Raw genomic sequence first — 26,195 nt, 5'->3', positions numbered from 1 at the left:
TAAATAGGCAAATCAGTATCAGCATTATATCAAGTACTATCCAAAGTGTCAAGTTTCTAAATTTTATGATAATTGTTAGTTTTTGTTTCTTCATATTCATGCGAAATTCTAGTAAACACTCACACACATAGTACTTAATATTACTTACTACAAACATTAGAATTGAAAGCCTGCATTGTAGACAAAATATTTATTCATCAAGACTACACAGCACGTCTGTATCGAATTTATGTAAATAAAGTATTATGAATATAACATAAAACACAGCACATCAGTATTTATAAGTAATGTATATTACTTATAAAGAGTATGTATTACTTAGGTTTATATTGTGTAAGCCGTATGAGTACATCGAAAATAACTTTCATACAGAAATAGTTCAGAACTTTGTTTTAATATTCAAAATTATGCAGTTCTTGAATAAATCATATATTGTTCAAATGTGTTAAACGGGCTATAACCTACGTGGGAACTGAAATAGCTCCCACAGTTTATGGTCAATTTTGTTAACAGATTATTTGAATTTAAAAAAACGATTGTCTATGGATTAATTTTCATTACTTATAATACTTATGTATTATTTGGGAACTTATATTTTGTAAAGCATACCAGTAAATTGTTTTGTTTTAACATATGGCGTTTTCTGTACAATTCTACACAAACGTGTTCAAGATGTTCTTCCGATTTTCACAAGAACAATTTTCTTCGTCTCTGAGTATGCATGTCACATGACACAATTACAAAGTTTACAAACACAAGTGTGCCTGTCCTAGAGACCCTCTCAAATTTCTTTAAAGGGAATCAATACGTTAATTAAATTTGTAGTTTCAACCTTTTCAAACAAGAATTAACGCGACGAATAAGTAAATGTGTTTTTGAAGAAACATACATTTTTATCGTGTTTGGTTTGTATATTAGAACGATTCCGTTATTACTTTATTTATTTTAACAGTTAAAGTTTACATTAAACGTGTCATATTTACCTGTCATAGTCGGTCCGGGTGTCCAGCCTGAAAACAGGAAAATCATCATCAGCATTATATCAAGTACTATCCCAAGTATCAAATAGTTAATCGTAATGTTATGATGATTTTTAGTTGTTAATTCGTATTCATGCAAAATTACAGTAAACACTCACACACATAGTACTTAATATTAATTGCAAGAGAATTGTGGGTCAGCATTGTGGACAAGATATTTATTTATCAACAATACACGGTAAGTCTGTATATAATTAATATAAATACATTGTTAGGAATATCAACAAAACATGGTAAATCTCACTATGTATATAATAATTAATGAACAATACTTATAATGAGTATGTTTTACTATGGTAGATATTTTTGTTAGCCATAGAAGTAAATCGATGATTACTTTCATACAGAAAAAGTTCAGAAATTTGTTTTTATATGCAACATTATGCAGTTCTTGAATAAAAGATAAATGGTTCAAATATGTTTATCGGGCAATTACCTACGTGGGAACTGTTATAGCTACCATAGTTTATGGTCAATCGTTTACATAATTGTTTAATATCAGAAATATCCGAAGGTAAATGGATGTATCATACAATAAATGTTAACTGTAAACGTATTATCGTTACCTGTCATATTTGATCCGTCTGTCCAATTGCCTGCAAAATAATGGGTAAATCATAATCAGCATTATCTCAAGTTCTATCCTACGTCTGAAGTATCTTAATGTCATGATAATTGTTCGTTTTCAAATCATCAACAAGCAAAAGTCTAGTTTATACTCATACAAATAATACTTTCTAATACTTACAAAAACAAATTGAATGTTGGACTTGCATTGTAGACAAGAGATAGATTTTTCAATATTACAGGGCATGTCTGTAAAAAATTAATGTTCATTACTTATAATACTTATGAATTACTTGGGTACTTATTTTTTGTAAAGCATTCCAGTAAATTGTATTGTTTTAACATACGTCGTTTTCTGAAAATGTCTATACAAACGTGTTCAAGATGTTATTTTGAGTTTTCACAATAAACATGTTCTTTGTCCCTATGTATGCATGCAAAATTTCACAATTACAAAGTTTACACATCAAATTGTGTCTGTCCTAGAGACCCTCTCAAAATGTCTTTCAGAAAATCGATACTTTAATAAAGTTTGTACTATCACCTATTTATACAAGAATTAAAAAGACAAATACGTTAATGTGTTTGTGAGGAAATATTCATTTTGTTTCGTTTGTGGTTTGTATTTAGAACGATTCAATTATCACTTTCCTCTTTACTATATTTCTTTAACAATGAAAGTTTACTTTAAACGTGTTATTTTTACCAGTCATATTTGTTCCGGGTGTCGTCCAATTGCCTGTAAACAGTCAAATCATCATCATCATTATATCAAGTACTATCACAATATCAAGTATCTTAATTGTATGATAATTGTTAGTTTGGAATTCGTATTCATGCGAAATTCTAGTTAACACTCACACACATAGAACTTAATATTACTTACGAAATACATTCGAATTAAAGGCCTGCATTGTAGGCAAGATATTTATTCATCAACAATACAAGTACGTCTGTATAAAATAAATATAAATAAATTGTTAGGAATATCAACAAAGTATGGTATGTCTGTTAATGAATAATGTACATTATTAACTTTAAGTATGTATTTACATTAAACGTGTCATATTTACCTGTCATATTCGGTCCGGGTGTCCAGCCTGAAAACAGAAAAATCGTAATCAGCATTATATCAGGTACTATCCCAAGTATCAAGTATCTTAATGTTATGATGAGTGTTAGTTCTGAATTCATATTCATACGAAATGCAAGTAAACACTCACCCACATAGTGCTTTCTATTACTTACAAACTACATTACATTTGTGGTCCAGCATTGTGGACAATATATTTATTTATCAACAAATCACGGTACGTCCGTATATAATTAATATAAACACATTGTAAGGAATATCAACAAAACATGGTATGTATGTTTATAATTAATGTACATTATTAACAATGAGTATGTATTACTAAGGTATATATGTTTGAAAGCCATATGATTAATCGAAGATTGCTTTCATACAGAAATAGTTAAGATGTTTTTTTAATATGCAAAATTATGCAGCATTCGAAAAAGATAGATAGTATTCAATCGCGTTAAACGGCCTATTACCTACTGTGAAACCACAGTTCATGGACAATTGTTTACAGATTATTTTTTTTTTGCTTGTAAATGGATTTATCATAAAATGAATGTTAACTGTAAACGTGTTATCGTTACCTGTCATATTTGATCCATATGTCCAATTGCCTACAAACAATGAGCAAATCATAATCGGCATGATCTTAAGTTCTTTCCCAAGTCACAAGTAGCTTAATGTTATGATAATTGTTCGTTTTCAAATCACCAAACTGCAAAATTATAGTTGACACCCATACTAATACTACTTTCTAATACTTAAAAAATGCATTTGAATGTTTGACCTGCATTGTAGGCAAGATATTTATTTATAAACATTACACGGTGTGTATAATTTATGTTCATTATAACAATACTTAGGTATTATCTAGGTACATGTGTTTTATAAAGCATACCAGTAAATTGTATTGTTTTAACAGATGGCGTGTTCTTTACATTTATACACAAGCATGTTCAAGATGTTATTTGGAGTTTCCTCAGGAAATATTTTCTTCGTCCGTATGTTTGCACGTAACATGTAAATGGATTTATCATACAAATTATGTTAACTGTAAACGTGCTATCTTTACCTGTCATATTTTGTTTGTGGTTTGTATTTTAGAACGATTCCGATATCACTTTCCGATAAACCATATTTCTTTTAACAGTGAAAGTTTACTTAAAACGTGTTATCTTTACCTGTCATATTAGGTCCGGGAGTCGTCCAATTGCCTGTAAATAGGCAAATCAGTATCAGCATTATATCAAGTACTATCCAAAGTGTCAAGTTTCTAAATTTTATGATAATTGTTAGTTTTTGTTTCTTCATATTCATGCGAAATTCTAGTAAACACTCACACACATAGTACTTAATATTACTTACTACAAACATTAGAATTGAAAGCCTGCATTGTAGACAAAATATTTATTCATCAAGACTACACAGCACGTCTGTATCGAATTTATGTAAATAAAGTATTATGAATATAACATAAAACACAGCACATCAGTATTTATAAGTAATGTATATTACTTATAAAGAGTATGTATTACTTAGGTTTATATTGTGTAAGCCGTATGAGTACATCGAAAATAACTTTCATACAGAAATAGTTCAGAACTTTGTTTTAATATTCAAAATTATGCAGTTCTTGAATAAATCATATATTGTTCAAATGTGTTAAACGGGCTATAACCTACGTGGGAACTGAAATAGCTCCCACAGTTTATGGTCAATTTTGTTAACAGATTATTTGAATTTAAAAAAACGATTGTCTATGGATTAATTTTCATTACTTATAATACTTATGTATTATTTGGGAACTTATATTTTGTAAAGCATACCAGTAAATTGTTTTGTTTTAACATATGGCGTTTTCTGTACAATTCTACACAAACGTGTTCAAGATGTTCTTCCGATTTTCACAAGAACAATTTTCTTCGTCTCTGAGTATGCATGTCACATGACACAATTACAAAGTTTACAAACACAAGTGTGCCTGTCCTAGAGACCCTCTCAAATTTCTTTAAAGGGAATCAATACGTTAATTAAATTTGTAGTTTCAACCTTTTCAAACAAGAATTAACGCGACGAATAAGTAAATGTGTTTTTGAAGAAACATACATTTTTATCGTGTTTGGTTTGTATATTAGAACGATTCCGTTATTACTTTATTTATTTTAACAGTTAAAGTTTACATTAAACGTGTCATATTTACCTGTCATAGTCGGTCCGGGTGTCCAGCCTGAAAACAGGAAAATCATCATCAGCATTATATCAAGTACTATCCCAAGTATCAAATAGTTAATCGTAATGTTATGATGATTTTTAGTTGTTAATTCGTATTCATGCAAAATTACAGTAAACACTCACACACATAGTACTTAATATTAATTGCAAGAGAATTGTGGGTCAGCATTGTGGACAAGATATTTATTTATCAACAATACACGGTAAGTCTGTATATAATTAATATAAATACATTGTTAGGAATATCAACAAAACATGGTAAATCTCACTATGTATATAATAATTAATGAACAATACTTATAATGAGTATGTTTTACTATGGTAGATATTTTTGTTAGCCATAGAAGTAAATCGATGATTACTTTCATACAGAAAAAGTTCAGAAATTTGTTTTTATATGCAACATTATGCAGTTCTTGAATAAAAGATAAATGGTTCAAATATGTTTATCGGGCAATTACCTACGTGGGAACTGTTATAGCTACCATAGTTTATGGTCAATCGTTTACATAATTGTTTAATATCAGAAATATCCGAAGGTAAATGGATGTATCATACAATAAATGTTAACTGTAAACGTATTATCGTTACCTGTCATATTTGATCCGTCTGTCCAATTGCCTGCAAAATAATGGGTAAATCATAATCAGCATTATCTCAAGTTCTATCCTACGTCTGAAGTATCTTAATGTCATGATAATTGTTCGTTTTCAAATCATCAACAAGCAAAAGTCTAGTTTATACTCATACAAATAATACTTTCTAATACTTACAAAAACAAATTGAATGTTGGACTTGCATTGTAGACAAGAGATAGATTTTTCAATATTACAGGGCATGTCTGTAAAAAATTAATGTTCATTACTTATAATACTTATGAATTACTTGGGTACTTATTTTTTGTAAAGCATTCCAGTTAATTGTATTGTTTTAACATACGTCTTTTTCTGAAAATATCTATACAAACGTGTTCAAGATGTTATTTTGAGTTTTCACAATAAACTTGTTCTTTGTCCCTACGTATGCATGCAGAATTTCACAATTACAAAGTTTACACATCAAATTGTGTCTGTCCTAGAGACCCTCTCAAAATGTCTTTCAGGAAATCGATACTTTAATAAAGTTTGTACTATCACCTATTTATACAAGAATTAAAAAGACAAATACGTTAATGTGTTTGTGAGGAAATATTCATTTTGTTTCGTTTGTGGTTTGTATTTAGAACGATTCAATTATCACTTTCCTCTTTACTATATTTCTTTAACAATGAAAGTGTACTTTAAACGTGTTATTTTTACCAGTCATATTTGTTCCGGGTGTCGTCCAATTGCCTGTAAACAGTCAAATCATCATCATCATTATATCAAGTACTATCACAATATCAAGTATCTTAATTGTATGATAATTGTTAGTTTGGAATTCGTATTCATGCGAAATTCTAGTTAACACTCACACACATAGAACTTAATATTACTTACGAAATACATTCGAATTAAAGGCCTGCATTGTAGGCAAGATATTTATTCATCAACAATACAAGCACGTCTGTATAAAATACATATAAATAAATTGTTAGGAATATCAACAAAGTATGGTATGTCTGTTAATGAATAATGTACATTATTAACTTTAAGTATGTATTTACATTAAACGTGTCATATTTACCTGTCATATTCGGTCCGGGTGTCCAGCCTGAAAACAGAAAAATCGTAATCAGCATTATATCAGGTACTATCCCAAGTATCAAGTATCTTAATGTTATGATGAGTGTTAGTTCTGAATTCATATTCATACGAAATGCAAGTAAACACTCACCCACATAGTGCTTTCTATTACTTACAAACTGCATTACATTTGTGGTCCAGCATTGTGGACAAGATATTTATTTATCAACAATACACGGTAAGTCTGTATATAATTAATATAAATACATTGTTAGTAATATCAACAAAACATGGTCAATCTCACTATGTATATATTTATTAATGAACAATACTTATAATTGGTATGTTTTTCTAAGGTAGATATTTTTGTTAGCCATAGGAGTAAATCGAAGATTATTTTCATACAGAAAAAGTTCAGAAATTTGTTTTTATATGCAACATTATGCAGTTCTTAAATAAAATATAAATTGTTCAAATATGTTTATCGGGCAATTACCTACGTGGGAACTGTTATAGCTACCATAGTTTATGGTCAATCGTTTACATAATTGTTTACTATCAGAAATATCCGAAGGTAAATGGATGTATCATACAATAAATAATAACTGTAAACGTATTATCGTTACCTGTCATATTTGATCCGTCTGTCCAATTGCCTGCAAAATAATGGGTAAATCATAATCAGCATTATCTCAAGTTCTATCCTACGTCTGAAGTATCTTAATGTCATGATAATTGTTCGTTTTCAAATCATCAACAAGCAAAAGTCTAGTTTACACTCATACAAATAGTACTTTCTAATACTTACAAAAACAAATTGAATGTTGGACTGGCATTGTAGACAAGAGACAGATTTTTCAATATTACAGGGCATGTCTGTAAATAATTAATGTTCATTACTTTATAATACTTATGAATTACTTGGGTACTTATTTTTTGTAAAGCATACCAGTAAATTGTATTGTTTTAACATACGTTTTTTTTCTGAAAATATCTATACAAACGTGTTCAAGATGTTATTCTGAGTTTTCACAATAAACATGTTCTGTGTCCCTATGTATGCATGCAAAATTTCACAATTACAAAGTTTACACATCAAATTGTTTCTGTCCTAGAGACCCTCTAAAATGTCTTTCAGGAAATCGATAATTTAATAAAGTTTGTACTATCAACTATTTATACAAGAATTAAAAAGACAAATACGTTAATGTGTTTGTGAGGAAATATTCATTTTTTTCGTTTGTGGTTTGTATTTAGAACGATTCAGTTATCACTTTCCACTTTACTATATTTCTTTAACAATGAAAGTGTACTTTAAACGTGTTATCTTTACCTGTCATATTTGTTCCGGGTGTCGTCCAATCGCCTGTAAACAGTCAAATCATCATCATCATTATATCAAGTTCTATCACAATATCAAGTATCTTAATTGTATGATGATTGTTAGTTTTGAATTCGTATTCATGCGAAATTCTAGTAAACACTCACACACATAGAACTTAATATTACTTACGAAATACTTTCGAATTAAAGGCCTGCATTGTAGGCAAGATATTTATTCATCAACAATACAAGCACGTCCGTATAAAATACATATAAATAAATTGTTAGGAATATCAACAATGTATGGTATGTCTGTTAATAAATAATGTACATAGTTAACTATAAGTATGTATTTAAATTAAACGTGTCATATTTACCTGTCATATTCGGTCCGGGTGTCCAGCCTTAAACAGAAAAATCGTAATCAGCAATATATCAGGTACTATCCCAAGTATCACGTATCTTAATGTTATGATGAGTGTTAGTTCTGAATTCATATTCATACGGAATGCTAGTAAACACTCACCCACATAGTGCTTTCTATTACTTACAAACTACATTACATTTGTGGTCCAGCATTGTGGACAAGATATTTATTTATCAACAAATCACGGTACGTCCGTATATAATTAATATAAACACATTGTTAGGAATATCAACAAAACATGGTATGTATGTTTATAATTAATGTACATTATTAACAATGAGTATGTATTACTAAGGTATATATGTTTGAAAGCCATATGAGTAAATCGAAGATTGCTTTCATACAGAAATAGTTAAGATGTTTTTTAATGTGCAAAATTATGCAGCGTTCGAAAAAGATAGATAGTATTCAATCGTGTTAAACGGCCTATTATCTACTGTGAAACCATAGTTCATGGACAATTGTTTACAGATTTTTTTATTACTTTTTTGCTTGTAAATGGATTTATCATAAAATGAATGTTAACTGTAAACGTGTTATCGTTACCTGTCATATTTGATCCATATGTCCAATTGCCTACAAACAATGAGCAAATCATAATCGACATGATCTTAAGTTCTTTCCCAAGTCACAAGTAGCTTAATGTTATGATAATTGTTCGTTTTCAAATCACCAAACTGCAAAATTATAGTTGACACCCATACTAATACTACTTTCTAATACTTAAAAATGCATTTGAATGTTTGACCTGCATTGTAGGCAAGATATTTATTTATAAACATTACATGGTATGTATGTATATAATTTATGTTCATTATAACAATACTTAGGTATTATCTAGGTACATGTGTTTTATAAAGCATACCAGTAAATTGTATTGTTTTAACATATGGCGTGTTCTTTACATTTATACACAAGCATGTTCAAGATGTTATTTGGAGTTTCCTCAGGAAATATTTTCTTCGTCCGTATGTATGCACGTAACATGCCAATGGATTTATCATACAAATTATGTTAACTGTAAACGTACTATCTTTACCTGTCATATTTCGTTTGTGGTTTGTATTTTAGAACGATTCCGTTATCACTTTCCGCTAAACCATATTTCTTTTTACAGTGAAAGTTTACTTTAAACGTGTTATCTTTACCTGTCATATTCGGTCCGGGTGTCCAGCCTGAAAACAGGAGAATCATCATCAGCATTATATCAAGTACTATCCCAAGTATCAAATAGTTAATCTTAATGTTATGATGATTTTTAGTTGTTAATTCGTATTCATGCAAAATTACAGTAAACACTCACACACATAGTACTTAATATTAATTGCAAGAGAATTGTGGGTCAGCATTGTGGACAAGATATTTATTTATCAACAATACACGGTAAGTCTGTATATAATTAATATAAATACATTGTTAGGAATATCAACAAAACATGGTAAATCTCACTCTGTATATAATAATTAATAAACAAAACTTATAATGAGTATGTTTTACTCAGGTAGATATTTTTGTTAGCCATAGGAGTAAATCGAAGATTACTTTCAAAGAGAAAAAGTTCAGAAATTTGTTTTTATATGCAACATTATGCAGTTCTTGAATAAAAGATATATTGTTCAAATATGTTTATCGGGCAATTACCTACGTGGGAACTGTTATAGCTACCATAGTTTATGGTCAATCGTTTACATAATTGTTTAATATCAGAAATATCCGATGGTAAATGGATGTATCATACAATAAATGTTAGCTGTAAACGTATTATCGTTACCTGTCATATCTGATCCGTCTGTCCAATTGCCTGCAAAATAATGGGTAAATCATAATCAGCATTATCTCAAGTTTTATCCTAAGTCTGAAGTATCTTAATGTCATGATAATTGTTCGTTTTCAAATCATCAACAAGCAAAAGTCTAGTTTACACTCATACAAATATAACTTTCTAATACTTACAAAAACAAATTGAATGTTGGACATGCATTGTAGACAAGAGATAGATTTTTCAATATTACAGGGCATGTCTGTAAATAATTAATGTTCATTACTTATAATACTTATGAATTACTTGGGTACTTATTTTTTGTAAAGCATTCCAGTAAATTGTATTGTTTTAACATACGTCGTTTTCTGAAAATATCTATACAAACGTGTTCAAGATATTATTTTGAGTTTTCACAATAAACATGTTCTTTGTCCCTATGTATGCATGCAAAATTTCACAATTACAAAGTTTACACATCAAATTGTGTCTGTCCTAGAGACCCTCTCAAAATGTCTTTCAGGAAATCGATAATTTAATAAAGTTTGTACTATCACCTATTTATACAAGAATTAAAAAGACAAATACGTTAATGTGTTTGTGAGGAAATATTCATTTTGTTTCGTTTGTGGTTTGTATTTAGAACGATTCAGTTATCACTTTCCTCTTTACTATATTTCTTTAACAATGAAAGTGTACTTTAAACGTGTTATCTTTACCTGTCATATTTGTTCCGGGTGTCGTCCAATTGCCTGTAAACAGTCAAATCATCATCATCATTATATCAAGTACTATCACAATATCAAGTATCTTAATTGTATGATAATTGTTAGTTTGGAATTCGTATTCATGCGAAATTCTAGTTAACACTCACACACATAGAACTTAATATTACTTACGAAATACATTCGAATTAAAGGCCTGCATTGTAGGCAAGATATTTATTCATCAACAATACAAGCACGTCTGTATAAAATACATATAAATAAAGTGTTAGGAATATCAACAAAGTATGGTATGTCTGTTAATGAATAATGTACATTATTAACTTTAAGTATGTATTTACATTAAACGTGTCATATTTACCTGTCATATTCGGTCCGGGTGTCCAGCCTGAAAACAGAAAAATCGTAATCAGCAATTTATCAGGTACTATCCCAAGTATCAAGTATCTTAATGTTATGATGAGTGTTAGTTCTGAATTCATATTCATACGAAATGCAAGTAAACACTCACCCACATAGTGCTTTCTATTACTTACAAACTACATTACATTTGTGGTCCAGCATTGTGGACAAGATATTTATTTATCTACAAATCACGGTACGTCCGTATATAATTAATATAAACACATTGTTAGGAATATCAACAAAACATGGTATGTATGTTTATAATTAATGTACATTATTAACAATGAATATTTATTACTAAGGTATATATGTTTGAAAGCCATATGATTAATCGAAGATTGCTTTCATACAGAAATAGTTAAGATGTTTTTTTAATATGCAAAATTATGCAGCTTTCGAAAAAGATAGATAGTATTCAATCGCGTTAAACGGCCTATTATCTACTGTGAAACCACAGTTCATGGACAATTGTTTACAGATTTATTTATTTTTTTGCTTGTAAATGGATTTATCATAAAATGAATGTTAACTGTAAACGTGTTATCGTTACCTGTCATATTTGAGCCATATGTCCAATTGCCTACAAACAATGAGCAAATCATAATCGGCATGATCTTAAGTTCTTTCCCAAGTCACAAGTAGCTTAATGTTATGATAATTGTTCGTTTTCAAATCACCAAACTGCAAAATTATAGTTGACACCCATACTAATACTACTTTCTAATACTTAAAACATGCATTTGAATGTTTGACCTGCATTGTAGGCAAGATATTTATTTATAAACATTACACGGTGTGTCTGTATATAATTTATGTTCATTATAACAATACTTAGGTATTATCTAGGTACATGTGTTTAATAAAGCATACCAGTAAATTGTATTGTTTTAACAGATGGCGTGTTCTTTACATTTATACACAAGCATGTTCAAGATGTTATTTGGAGTTTCCTCAGGAAATATTTTCTTCGTCCGTATGTTTGCACGTAACATGTCAATGGATTTATCATACAAATTATGTTCACTGTAAACGTGCTATCTTTACCTGTCATATTTCGTTTGTGGATTGTATTTTAGAACGATTCCGATATCACTTTCCGATAAACCATATTTCTTTTAACAGTGAAAGTTTACTTAAAACGTGTTATCTTTACCTGTCATATTAGGTCCGGGAGTCGTCCAATTGCCTGTAAATAGGCAAATCAGTATCAGCATTATATCAAGTACTATCCAAAGTGTCAAGTTTCTAAATTTTATGATAATTGTTAGTTTTTGTTTCTTCGCATTCATGCGAAATTCTAGTAAACACTCACACACATAGTACTAAATATTACTTACTACAAACATTAGAATTGAAAGCCTGCATTGTAGACAAAATATTTATTCATCAAGACTACACAGCACGTCTGTATCGAATTTATGTAAATAAAGTATTATGAATATAACATAAAACACAGCACATCAGTATTTATAAGTAATGTATATTACTTATAAAGAGTATGTATTACTTAGGTTTATATTGTGTAAGCCGTATGAGTACATCGAAAATAACTTTCATACAGAAATAGTTCAGAACTTTGTTTTAATATTCAAAATTATGCAGTTCTTGAATAAAATATATATTGTTCAAATGTGTTAAACGGGCTATAACCTACGTGGGAACTGAAATAGCTCCCACAGTTTATGGTCAATTGTTAACAGATTATTTGAATTTAAAAAAGACGATTGTATATGGATTAATTTTCATTACTTATAATACTTATGTATTATTTGGGAACTTATTTTTTGTAAAGCATACCAGTAAATTGTTTTGTTTTAACATATGGCGTTTTCTGTACAATTCTACACAAACGTGTTCAAGATGTTCTTCCGATTTTCACATGAACAATTTTATTCGTCGCTGAGTATGCATGTCAGATGACACAATTTCAAAGTTTACACACACAAGTGTGCCTGTCCTAGAGACCCTCTCAAAATTCTTTAAAGGGAATCAATACGTTAATTACAAGAATTAACGCGACGAATAAATAAATGTGTTTTTGAAGAAACATACATTTTTTTCGTGTTTGGTTTGTATATTAGAACGATTCCGTTATTACTTTATTTATTTTAACAGTTAAAGTTTACATTAAACGTGTCATATTAACCAGTCATAGTCGGTCCGGGTGTCCAGCCTGAAAATAGGAAAATCATCATCAGCATTATATCAAGTACTATCCCAAGTATCAAATAGTTTATCTTAATGTTATGATGATTTTTAGTTGTTAATTCGTATTCATGCAAAATTACAGTAAACACTCACACACTTAGTAATTCATATTACTTGCAAGAGAATTGTGGGCCAGCATTTTGGACAAGATATTTATTTATCAGCAATACACGGCAAGTCTGTATATAATTAATATAAATACATTGTTAGGAATATCAACAAAACATGGTAAATCTCACTCTGTATATAATAATTAATGAACAATACTTATAATGGGTATGTTTTACTAAGGTAGATATTTTTGTTAGCCATAGGAGTAAATCGAAGATTACTTTCATACAGAAAAAGTTCAGAAATTTGTTTTTATATGCAAAATTATGCAGTTCTTGACTAAAAGATAAATTGTTCAAATATGTTTATCGGGCAATTACCTACATGGGAACTGTTATAGCTACCATAGTTTATGGTCAATCGTTTACATAATTGTTTAATATCAGAAATATCAGAAGGTAAATGGATGTATCATACAATAAATGTTAACTGTAAACGTATTATAGTTACCTGTCATATTTGATCCGTCTGTCCAATTGCCTGCAAAATAATGGGTAAATCATAATCAGCATTATCTCAAGTTCTATCCAACGTCTGAAGTATCTTAATGTCATGATAAGTTTTCGTTTTCAAATCATCAACAAGCAAAAGTCTAGTTTACACTCATACAAATAGTACTTTGTAATACTTACAAAAACAAATTGAATGTTGGACATGCATTGTAGACAAGGGATAGAATTTTCAATATTACAGGGCACGGCTGTAAATAATTAATGTTCATTACTTATAATAAATTACTTGGGTACTTATTTTTTTGTAAAGCATACCAGTAAATTGTATTGTTTTAACATACGTAGTTTTCTGAAAATTTCTATACAAACGTGTTCAAGATGTTATTCTGAGTTTTCACAATAAACATGTTCTTTGTCCCTATGTATGCATGCAAAATTTCACAATTACAAAGTTTACACATCAAATTGTGTCTGTCCTAGAGACCCTCTCAAAATGTCTTTTAGAAAGTCGATAATTTAATAAAGTTTGTACTATCACCTATTTATACAAGAATTAAAAAGACAAATACGTTAATGTGTTTGTGAGGAATTATTCATTTTATTTCGTTTGTGGTTTGTATTTAGAACGATTCAGTTATGACTTTCAGCTTTACTATATTTCTTTAACAATGAAAGTGTACTTTAAACGTGTTATCTTTACCTGTCATATTTGTTCCGGGTGTCGTCCAATCGCCTGTAAACAGTCAAATCATCATCATTATTATATCAAGTACTATCACAATATCAAGTATCTTAATTGTATGATGATTGTTAGTTTTGAATTCGTATTCATGCGAAATTCTAGTAAACACTCACACACATAGAACTTAATACTACTTACGAAATACATTCGAATTAAAGGCCTGCATTGTAGGCAAGATATTTATTCATCAACAATACAAGCACGTCTGTATAAAATACAGATAAATAAATTGTTAGGAATATCAACAAAGTATGGTATGTCTGTTAATAAATAATGTACATTTTAACTATAACTATATATTTAAATTAAACGTGTCATATTTACCTGTCATATTCGGTCCGGGTGTCCAGCCTGAAACAGAAAAATCGTAATCAGCATTATATCAGGTACTATCCCAAGTATCAAGTATCTTAATGTTATGATGAGTGTTAGTTTTGAATTCATATTCATACGAAATGCAAGTAAACACTCACCCACATAGTGCTTTCTATTACTTACAAACTGCATTACATTTGTGGTCCAGAATTGTGGACAAGATATTTATTTATCAACAAATCACGGTACGTCCATATATAATTAATATAAACACATTGTTAGGAATATCAACAAAACATGATATATATGTTTATAATTAATGTACAGTATTAACAATGCGAATGTATTACTAAGGTATATATGTTTGAAAGCCATATGAGTAAATCAAAGATTGCTTTCATACAGAAATAGTTAAGATGTTTTTTCAATGTGCAAAATTATGCAGCGTTCGAAAAAGATAGATAGTATTCAATCGTGTTAAACGGCGTATTATCTACTGTGAAACCACAGTTCATGGACAATTGTTTACAGATTTTTTTATCATTTTTTTTTCTTGTAAATGGATTTATCATAAAATGAATGTTAACTGTAAACGTGTTATCGTTACCTGTCATATTTGATCCGTATGTCCAATCGCCTACAAACAATGAGCAAATCATAATCGGCATGATCTCAAGTTCTTTCCCAAGTCACAAGTAGCTTAATGTTATGATAATTGTTCGTTTTCAAATCACCAACCTGCAAAATTATAGTTGACACCCATACAAATACTACTTTCTAATACTTACAAAATGCATTTGAATGTTTGACCTGCATTGTAGGCAAGTTATTAATTTATAAACATTACACGGTATGTCTGTATATAATTTATGTTCATTAAAACAATACTTAGGTATTATCTAGGTATATGTGTTTCATAAAGCATACCAGTAAATTGTATTGTTTTAACATATGGCGTGTTCTTTACATTTATACACAGGCATGTTCAAGATGTTATTTGGAGTTTCCTCAGGAAATATTTTCTTCGTCCGTATGTATGCACGTAACATGTCACAAATAGATATTTTAATAAAGTTTGTAGTATCCCCTCATCATGCTAGAATTAACGCGACAAATAAGAAAATGTGTTTTTTAGGTAATATACATTTTATTTCGTTTAAAGTTTGTATTTTAGAACGATTCCGTTATCACTTTCCGCTGTACTATATTTCTTTTGAAGGTTACAGTTTACTTTAAACGTGTTATCTTTACCTGTCATATTTGGTCCGGGTGTCGTCCAATTGCCTGTAAACATGCAAATCATCATTAGCATTATACTATCTATTAAGTACTATCTATTAAGTACTATCTATTAAGTACTATCTATTAAGTACTATCTATTAAGTACTATCTATTAAGTGCTATCTAATCAACGTAAATAAATCATGAATATCACCAAAACATGACACGTCTGTATAAAATAAATGAACATTACTAATAATGAGTATGTATTACTAAGGTATATAATGGGTAAGCAGTTTTGTAATACAATATATTGTTGAAATGTCTTTGACGGGCTAATACCAACGTGGGAACTGTTATAGCTCCTACAGTTTATGATAAATTGTTAAGAGATTTAAGAATTTGAAAAAATATCGGCTTGTCAATGGATTTATCATACAAATTATGTTAACTGTAAACGTGCTATCTTTACCTGTCATATTTCGTTTGTGGTTTGTATTTTAGAACGATTCCGTTATCTTTTTCCGCTAAACCATATTTCTTTTAACAGTGAAAGTTTACTTAAAACGTATTATCTTTACCTGTCATATTAGGTCCGGGTGTCGTCCAATTGCCTGTAAATAGGCAAATCAGTATCATCATTATATCAAGTACTATCCCAAGTGTCAAGTTTCTAAATTTTATGATAATTGTTAGTTTTTATTTCTTCGTATTCATGCGAAATTCTAGTAAACACTCACGCACATAGTACTTAATATTACTTACAACAAACATTAGAATTGAAAGCCTGCATTGTAGACAAAATATTTATTCATCAAGACTACACAGCACGTCTGTATCGAATTAATGTAAATAAAGTCTGTATCGAATTAATGTAAAAAAAGTATTATGAATATATCATAAAACACGACACATCAGTATATATTAGTAATGTATATTACTTTTAAAGAGTATGTATTACTTAGGTTTATATTGTGTAAGCCGTATGAGTACATCGAAGATAACTTTCATGCAGAAATAGTTCAGAACTTTGTTTTAATATTCAAAATTATGCAGTTCTTGAATAAAACATATATTGTTCAAATGTGTTAAACGGGCTATAACCTACGTGGGAACTGTAATAGTTCCCACAGTTAATGGTCATATTGTTGTATTTTTGTATATGCAATTAGTTTTACGACAAGATTAAATGACACTGAATTAGAAAAAAAGGAATACTCGAAGACACAAGACATTATCAGGAATATCACTTATAACCAACAGAAAGTCTTTTATTTGAGGCGCATGACAAATTGCCTACACGAAACAGGACAATACACCCGTCCAAAAGAATCAATATACATTTAATTTTAAACTGGTGTCATCGCGATTGAACGGCAATTGCAAATGTATGAGTGATAAAATCATTCTTCAGGCATGTTTATTCTCTTTGTTTTATATGACTGAATTGACGGATTGACGAACATGCAGACATACTCAACCTGTTTTACCGTTATAACTAACATAATAGGCGTAAAAACTTACATCGTCATGTTTAAATTAATATTACTATTCATACACGTAATGGTGACTTGCAGACTAGTATTCCAAAATAATTATGTTCAGAAGCATACGGAATATCACTTTACCTGTGTTGTTAAATTCTCCATTCGTCCAGTTACCTGAAAAAAGTATTGTTTTAGTTTTTATATCGACAATGCCAATGGTATAGAATTGAACACTTCACAGTGTTTGCTGATCGTTAAATAAAGAAAATCTACAAGATTGGTTTAAGTCGATTTCTAAAGGCTCGATTTGTAGGATACTATATTTACCACATGTTATGTGATTGTTTGAAAAATTATCCGACATGATATATGATTCGTAAAAGACGTATACATATTATATCAAATAGGTTGGTTCTTTTTGATCAACTTTACTTAATAAATCAGACATGACAGGATATTAAGCAAACGATAAATATACCTGTGTTGTTCATGTAGTTGTCGTCCATGCACATCATATTTCCGCTCCCCATATCTTGACACGTGGTTGGCGGCTTGCAATCTGTGTCCATGTCGCAGGCATCAAACCTTTCTGAAAATATAGATCAAGCATTTGATGATGATTGATTTAAGGCGTTATTCTGCGTTTAACCTTACGACTTCTTAGGTAGAATATAAGGACCCTTGTGCTAGGTAGGTCGAGTTAATAATGACATTGACGATGACGACGATAACAAAGATGATTATGATGATGATGATGATGGAGATGGGGTAGGTGATGTTGGGGATGACAAGAAGTGGATTGGCAATGGTCGCCTCTTGCATATAAAGTACATAGAATAACATGCAGAGTACTTCATTAAGGTCCCTCTAAATCTTTTAGATATTGTTTATCGTGCGATGTAAGTAAACTGAAAAAGTAAGCGTGATCATTAATCAGAACTAGTGCTTTTTATAGTATTAGTACAAACAAACGGATCGTTTAACAACCATACAAATTCACATTGACGTTATTCCATCGGTATTACAGCTCAGGTTTATTCGCTCTCCATTTTAAGATAGCTGTGTGTTTCAATATGACGTCATACCAAATGATACCGTTTGTGGAGTAAACAGACCTTCCTGTGCTGTTACTGGAAAACCAGATCGTTTGTATGAAGAAAGAGCATTTTTAAATATGATTCGTTGGATATTAAGTTAATACTGCGTTTTACCGTATCTATGCGTCAAACTGTGGTGGTTATACATACAGGAATACTTAAACTCTAGAAATACGATCAGGAGAGAAATGATTGTTACCATCGGCCATTATATTACAACAACGGACAAACTCTAAATAACAACACTAAAATCTGAATGACTAAAGCTTGGGTCACTTCCTAAGCGGTCAATGAAAATCATTTATGGTTCCAATAAAGGCTTGTTCATTGACACGTGTGTGTTCAATCGAGTGCTGTTCGGCATGTATATCAGTAAACTCCCGCTACCTATACAACCCACACCACATCAATATTAAGCATTGACCGTTCCAAGGACCACCGCTTAAATGTATTTTTGTTTTTTTATGTTGAATGTTGTGTTGTATATGGATTGTTCTGTATTGTATTAGAAATATCGCCTTAAACTATAGCAAAAAAAATATACAAACACCAAAAATTGTTCTTCTGATAATATTGTATTTTAAATATTTAATTAATTGTATATATACACAAATGAATATAGATTTCGTCACGAGCATCAATAAATGGTTGCATCTTACATTGCAAATATTGAGTTATTGCAAATGAGCCAATTAGAAAAATGAATTTATGCGTTATGAGCAACAGTGATTCTTACCTCGTTCCCTGCACCCTGATGCAGTATCAAACTTTTGAAACGCGTGTGGGCATGCACAAGTAGAAGTTTCGTTTCGATCAATGATGCACTGTGTATTGTTATAATAGTTGCAGTCCAAGGTTGAGCTGCACTGGATTCCCGAATCTTGAGTTCAAAGAAAATATACCGGTATATTAGGAGCAGGACAAGTAAAGTAAGGCTTATTGAATGCAATTCACTTTAATTTAGTTTAAACCTATTTATTTAAGCTCGATTGAATTGAAAGTACTTACTACTTATTTAAAACGCTCTCGAGTCCGTTTCCTGGGCCTAGACCAGTACTTGGTGTCTTTGGGGAGATCTAAAGAACGCTCCCACAATCGGGATCGAACCCGTGACCTGCGGTCGCTAGGCGGACACCATATCAATTACACCACGGCGACCAATTCACTTTAAATGGTTAAAACGCTGATATATAATAATGTGTTTGTCAGCTATCACTATGCGTAACCTTTCACTATTTTAAGAAACATTTTCACCTTCAATGATCGGTGCTTGATTAGGACAATCAATCCACATATAAATTATCGAAACTACAGCTGTCCAATGAAAAGAAATCATATGATTCGCTTTGTTGTTCCTTGATAACTATGTTATTGTCTCCAGCTTACGGGCCTATGTACGTTACCTCTGTCGCTCTGGCAACCGAATCCAGTGTATATCGTCTTGGAAGGGCATGAACACATCATAGAGATGCACACGTAGACTCCCTCGCAGTCCCAGTTATTCATGCAGTACGCGAACATTCCTCCTTATATTGTAAAACATGTGTATAATTGACAATTTATTATGTTTCAATCAAGGCTTGAGTAGAACAAAATTAAGTATATATTTCAGTAATGCGTTATACCTCACGGCTGTATAATCCAAACAAATTACATGAAATCATCGGACAAAAAGTAGTATACACACATACATGCGGAGTGTTCTATGTTTGCAGGAATTTTGTTGTTTTTATAATTTTTATAAACACGCCCAACGAGTTTTTGCGACCGCCAGATCATGTTTACAGATTTCGCATTACTTTTACTGATCTGTCTCTAACTAGTCCTATCTGTCGAGCTAGCTCAACGAATATATTAATATCATATACAGTGGAAGGTATAGTAAATATTGCACCATGAGGAGAGTGATGGGAAACAAGGCCGAATGTCAAAATTGACAATACCTTTCGGGTGGGTGTGGTACTTGTTATTTATATTTATTTTTCCAAACAAAAGTACTCAAATTCATTGTTAACAGTTACACGTGCCATGGAAAAACAAGCGCCCTTCGACACTGGTTACCACATATCAATTTTAATAAGCGATTACTGATAATTACCTGGTTTCGGAAAACCCATGATCCTATTTATCCCCGTTGGGTATATAAACAGAATAGCCTGATCGGGCTTTACCAGACTCCAACGTTATGTCATAATAAAATTATGCGTGGCCGACTATTTGGGAGTTAACAATAGGAAACGAAAGTGAGGTAGAATGTCTCGTGTCAAAAGGTATTTGTCCGTAACAAATATTTGAAGGTATATAACAGCCTACATTTGTATATACTTGTTTAAATGGTGAACACAGAGGTTTTTCTCAGACGTTAAGTAAAACTGTAACTGTTATCCAGTCGAAACTCATCAAATGCATATTGCGTTTACACGTCTTCAAATCTCCATAAACATAATTATCGATGTTTTAATTACACTGAATTGTACTAATTACTAACAATTTACTGATAACTGCTTTACCTGTATTGTTAAATCCACCATTTGTCCAGTTCCCTGAAAATATATTACATTTAATTAATTTAAAACATTTAATACATTGAATAAAGAACGTGTGTATTAGAATTTTGCACTCACTATTTGACCACAGCATATTTTAAAGGTTATTAAAATAGTTTATGGTATGTAAATATAACTTTAAAATACTACAAATACATTTATCTTTAGAAATATACAAAAATGCATTAACACATACAATTGTGTTTTTAATTTATCAACGTTTAGTTTAAATCGATAATAAATGTGCATTGAACGTTGTTAAATGAATGCCGAATACGAAATATAGGACATATATTGAACATTTTAAAAACTATATAGAATTTTTTTTATATTCTCGTTGTCAAATGTATTAATATTTTAAGTGAAACATGTGATTTTTGAATCAAAATAAGAAAACGTAAATGTGTAATTCGGCAAGGAAAAGTATTATGATTTTATTAGTATAATATGATATCTTTTAGGTCTTTGGGATGAATACGAGTGAAAGCGATAATGTTAGCTTAGGGAATTTGAATGGAAAAAGTCTAAAGTGATTGACTAAGTTGTGAGAAATAATTGGCTGCGCATTCCGCAATCAACATCTTAAACACTATTGAATATTGCACACACATACGTGTTGCTCTGTTGCAAACACATCTCAAATGTCCGATCCGAAATGAATGACACGTATATTATTACAATGTATCATGGTTGATTGCGGTTAAAAAGGAAAGGATTAAAACTTAATCATATAAACAAACACGTATGTGTTTATAGTAAACTGTTTACGATAGCGAGTCATGACATTGTATTTACATAATATTTGTAGCAATGACGTTTCCTAAATATATCAGGTACTTTTTCACATATGTTTAACTGTTTGCAATATTTCCCTGTTTCCTCGTTAGAACTATTGAAATAATCCCTCATTTAAATTTAATTAGTGTTTGTTTTACGAAGATCGTAATGGTGTTGTGGATATGGTTTCCGCCTAGCGACCGGCAGATCACGGGTTCGATCTCCACTGTGGGAGCGTTTCATAAAATACATTTCATAAAATAAATACTGACTTGTAGACTCGTATTCCAAAATAATTATGTTGAGAAGTATACTAAACATCACCTTACCTGTGTTGTTAAATCCTCCATTTGTCCAGTTGCCTGAAAATAAGTAATGTTTCAGTTTTCATATCGACAATGCCAATGGGATATAATTTAACACTTCAGAGTGTTTGCTGATCGTGAAATAAAGAACCTCTAAACGATTGGTTAAAGTTGAGTTCTAAAAGCTCTATTTGTATGATTATTTATACCACAATGTATGAAATTGTTTGAATAATTATCAAACGTGATACATGATTCGTAAAACACGTTAACATTATATATCAAACATGGTTGGTTCTTTTTGAGCAACTATACTTAGTATATCAGACATGACAGGATATTAAGCAAATGATAAATATACCTGTGTTGTTCATGTAGTTGTCGTCCATGCACATCATTCTTCCGCTCCCCATATCTTGACACGTGGTTGGCGGCTTGCAATCTGTGTCCATGTCGCAGGCATCAAACCTTTCTGAAAATATAGATCAAGCATTTGATGATGATTGATTTAAGGCGTTATTCTGCGTTTAACCTTACGGCTTCTTAGGTAGAATATAAGGACCCTTGTGCTAGGTAGGTCGAGTTAATAATGACATTGACGATGACGACGATGACAAAGATGATTGTGATGATGATGATGATGATGGAGATGGGGTAGGTGATGTTGGGGATGACAAGGAGTGGATTTGCAATGGTCGCCTCTAGCATATAAAGTACATAGAATAACATGTAGAGTACTACATTAAGGTCCCTCTAAATCTTTTAGATATTGTTTATCGTGCGATGTAAGTTAACTGAAAAAGTTAGCGTGATCATTAACCAGAACTAGTGCTTTTTATATTATTAGTACAAACAAACGGATCGTTTAACAACCATTCAAATTCACATTGACGTTATTCCATCGGTATTACAGCTCAGGTTTATTCGCTCTCCATATTAAGAAAGCTGTGTGTTTCAATATGACGTCATACCAAATGATACCGTTTGTGGAGTAAACAGACCTTCCCGTGCTGTTACTGGAAAACCAAATCGTTGTATGAAGAAAGAGCATTTTTAAATATGATTCGTTGGATATTAAGTTAATGCTGCGTTCTACCTTATCTATGCGTCAAACTGTGGTGGTTATACATACAGGAATACTTAAACTCTAGAAATACGATCAGGAGAGAAATGATTGTTACCATCGGCCATTATATTACAACAACGGACAAACGCTAAATAACAACACTAAAATCTGAATGACTAAAGCTTGGGTCACTTCCTAAGAGCGGTGAATGCAAATCATTTATGGTTCCACGAAAGGCTTGTTTATGGACACGTGGGTGTTTAATCGAGTACTGTTCGGCATGTATATCAGTAAACTCCCGCTACCTACACAACCCACACCACATCAATGTTAAGCATTGACCGTTCCAAGGACCACCGCTTAAATGTTTGTTTTTTTATGTTGAATGTTGTGTTGTATGGATTGTTCTGTATTGTATTAGAAATATCGCGTAAAACTATAGCAAAAAAAAAATATACAAACACCAAGAATTGTTCTCCTGATAATATTGTATTTTAAATATTCAATGAATTGTATATACACAAATGAATTTAGATTTCGTCACGAGCATCAATAAATGGTTGCATCTTACATTGCAAATATTGAGTTATTGCAAATGAGCCAATTAGAAAAAATGAATTTATACGTTATGAGCAACAGTGATTCTTACCTCGTTCCCTGCACCCTGATGCAGTATCAAACTTTTGAAACGCGTGTGGGCATGCACAAGTAGAAGTTCCGTTTTCATCAATGATGCACTGTGTATTGTTATAATAGTTGCAGTCCAAGGTTGAGCTGCACTGGATTCCCGAATCTTGAGTTCAAAGAAAATATACCGGTATATTAGGAGCAGGACAAGTAAAGTAAGGCGCATTGAATGCAATTCACTTTAATTTAGTTTAAACCTATTTTTTTAAGCTCGATTGAATTGAAAGTACTTACTACTTATTTAAAACGCTCTCGAGTCCGTTTCCTGGGCCTAGACCAGTACTTGGTGTCTTTGGGGAGATCTAAAGAACGCTCCCACAATCGGGATCGAACCCGTGACCTCCCGGTCGTTAGGCTGACACCATATCCATTACACCACGGCGACCAATTCACTTTAAAGGGTTAATACGCTGATATATAATAATGTGTTTGTAAGCTATCACTATGCGTTACATTTCACTTTTACAAGAAACATTTTCACCTTCAATGATCGGTGCTTGATCAAGACAATCAATCCACATATACATTATCGAAACTACAACTGTCCAATGAAAAGAAATCAAATGATTCGCTTTGTTGTTCGTTGATAACTATTTTATTGTCTCCAGCTTACGGGCCTATGTATGTTACCTCTGTCGCTCTGGCAACCGAATCCAGTGTATATCGTCTTGGAAGGGCATGAACACTTCATAGAGATGCACACGTAGACTCCCTCGCAGTCCCAGTTATTCATGCAGTACGCGTTCATTCCTCCTTATATTGTAAAACATGTGTATAACTGACCATTTATTATGTTTCAATCAAGGCTTGAGTTGAACAAAATTACGTATATATTTCAGTAATGCGTTATACCTCACGGCTGTATAATCAACACAAATTACATGAAATCATCGGACAAAGAGTAGTATACACACATACATGCGGAGTTTTCTATGTTTGCAGGAATTTTGTTGTTTTTATAACTTTTATAAATACGCCCAATGAGTTTTTGCGACCGCAAGATCATGTTTACAGATTTCGCATTACTTTTACTGATTAGTCTCTAACTAGTTCTATCGGTCGAGCTAGCTCAACGAATATATTAATATCATATACAGTGGAAGGTATAGTAAATATTGCACCATGAGGAGAGTGATGGGAAACAAGGCCGAATGTCAATATTGACAATACTTTTCGGGTGGGTGTGGTTGTTGTTATTTATTTTTATTTTTCCAAACAAAAGTACTCAAATTCACTGTTAACAGTTACACGTGCCATGGAAAAACAAGCGCCCTTCGACACTGGTTACCACATATCAATTTTAATAAGCGATTACTGATAATTACCTGGTTTCGGAAAACCCATGATCCTATTTATCCCCGTGGGGTATATAAACAGAATAGCCTGATCGGGCTTTACCAGACTCCAACGTTATGTCATAATAAAATTATGCGTGGCCGAGTATTTGGGAGTTAACAATAGGAAACGAAAGTGAGGTAGAATGTCTCGTGTCAAAAGGTATTTGTCCGTAACAAATATTTGAAGGTTTAAAACAGCCCTAGATTTGTATATCCTTGTTTAAATGATGAACACAGAGGTTTTTCTCAGACGTTAGGTAAAACAGTAACTGTTATCCAGTCGAAACTCATCAAATGTATATTGCGTTTTCACGTCTTCAAATCTCCATAAACATAATTATCGATGTTTTAATTACACTGAATTGTACTAATTACTAACAATTTACTGATCACTGCTTTACCTGTATTGTTAAATCCACCATTCGTCCAGTTCCCTGAAAATATATAACATTTAATTAATTTAAAACATTTAATACATTGAATAAAGAACGTGTGTATTAGAATTTTGCACTCACTATTTGACCACAGCATATTTTAAAGGTTATTAAGATAGTTTATGGCATGTAAATATAACTTTGAAATACTACAAATACATTTATCTTTAGAAATATACAAAATGCA

General features: G+C 31.2%; 1 protein-coding gene across 1 annotated transcript in view; it reads right to left on the bottom strand.

Annotated features, from left to right (window-relative positions):
- The window catches only part of LOC127872203 (uncharacterized), a 37,087-nt gene extending 12,102 nt beyond the window's left edge, over nucleotides 1-24,985 (bottom strand). Inside the window, exons 1-21 of the mRNA XM_052415532.1 lie at nucleotides 24,868-24,985; nucleotides 24,200-24,343; nucleotides 22,846-22,956; nucleotides 22,509-22,541; nucleotides 21,367-21,399; nucleotides 20,260-20,382; nucleotides 19,593-19,736; nucleotides 18,238-18,348; nucleotides 16,854-16,886; nucleotides 16,303-16,335; nucleotides 15,659-15,688; nucleotides 15,061-15,087; nucleotides 14,695-14,727; nucleotides 13,993-14,022; nucleotides 11,180-11,206; nucleotides 10,813-10,845; nucleotides 10,106-10,135; nucleotides 4,889-4,915; nucleotides 2,681-2,707; nucleotides 1,607-1,636; nucleotides 984-1,010 (exon numbers count right to left, since the gene is read on the bottom strand). Of these exons, the coding sequence (XP_052271492.1) occupies nucleotides 984-1,010; nucleotides 1,607-1,636; nucleotides 2,681-2,707; nucleotides 4,889-4,915; nucleotides 10,106-10,135; nucleotides 10,813-10,845; nucleotides 11,180-11,206; nucleotides 13,993-14,022; nucleotides 14,695-14,727; nucleotides 15,061-15,087; nucleotides 15,659-15,688; nucleotides 16,303-16,335; nucleotides 16,854-16,886; nucleotides 18,238-18,348; nucleotides 19,593-19,736; nucleotides 20,260-20,382; nucleotides 21,367-21,399; nucleotides 22,509-22,541; nucleotides 22,846-22,956; nucleotides 24,200-24,343; nucleotides 24,868-24,985 (1,204 nt within the window). The remainder of the gene's footprint in view (nucleotides 1-983; nucleotides 1,011-1,606; nucleotides 1,637-2,680; nucleotides 2,708-4,888; nucleotides 4,916-10,105; nucleotides 10,136-10,812; nucleotides 10,846-11,179; nucleotides 11,207-13,992; nucleotides 14,023-14,694; nucleotides 14,728-15,060; nucleotides 15,088-15,658; nucleotides 15,689-16,302; nucleotides 16,336-16,853; nucleotides 16,887-18,237; nucleotides 18,349-19,592; nucleotides 19,737-20,259; nucleotides 20,383-21,366; nucleotides 21,400-22,508; nucleotides 22,542-22,845; nucleotides 22,957-24,199; nucleotides 24,344-24,867) is intronic.
- Between the last annotated feature and the right edge of the window lie 1,210 nt (nucleotides 24,986-26,195).

Source organism: Dreissena polymorpha, chromosome 3, assembly GCF_020536995.1.
Source record: "Dreissena polymorpha isolate Duluth1 chromosome 3, UMN_Dpol_1.0, whole genome shotgun sequence".
Classification (NCBI taxonomy): domain Eukaryota; kingdom Metazoa; phylum Mollusca; class Bivalvia; order Myida; family Dreissenidae; genus Dreissena; species Dreissena polymorpha.
Note: the sequence above shows the minus strand (reverse complement) of the source record. Positions and strands in the feature narration are given on the sequence as shown.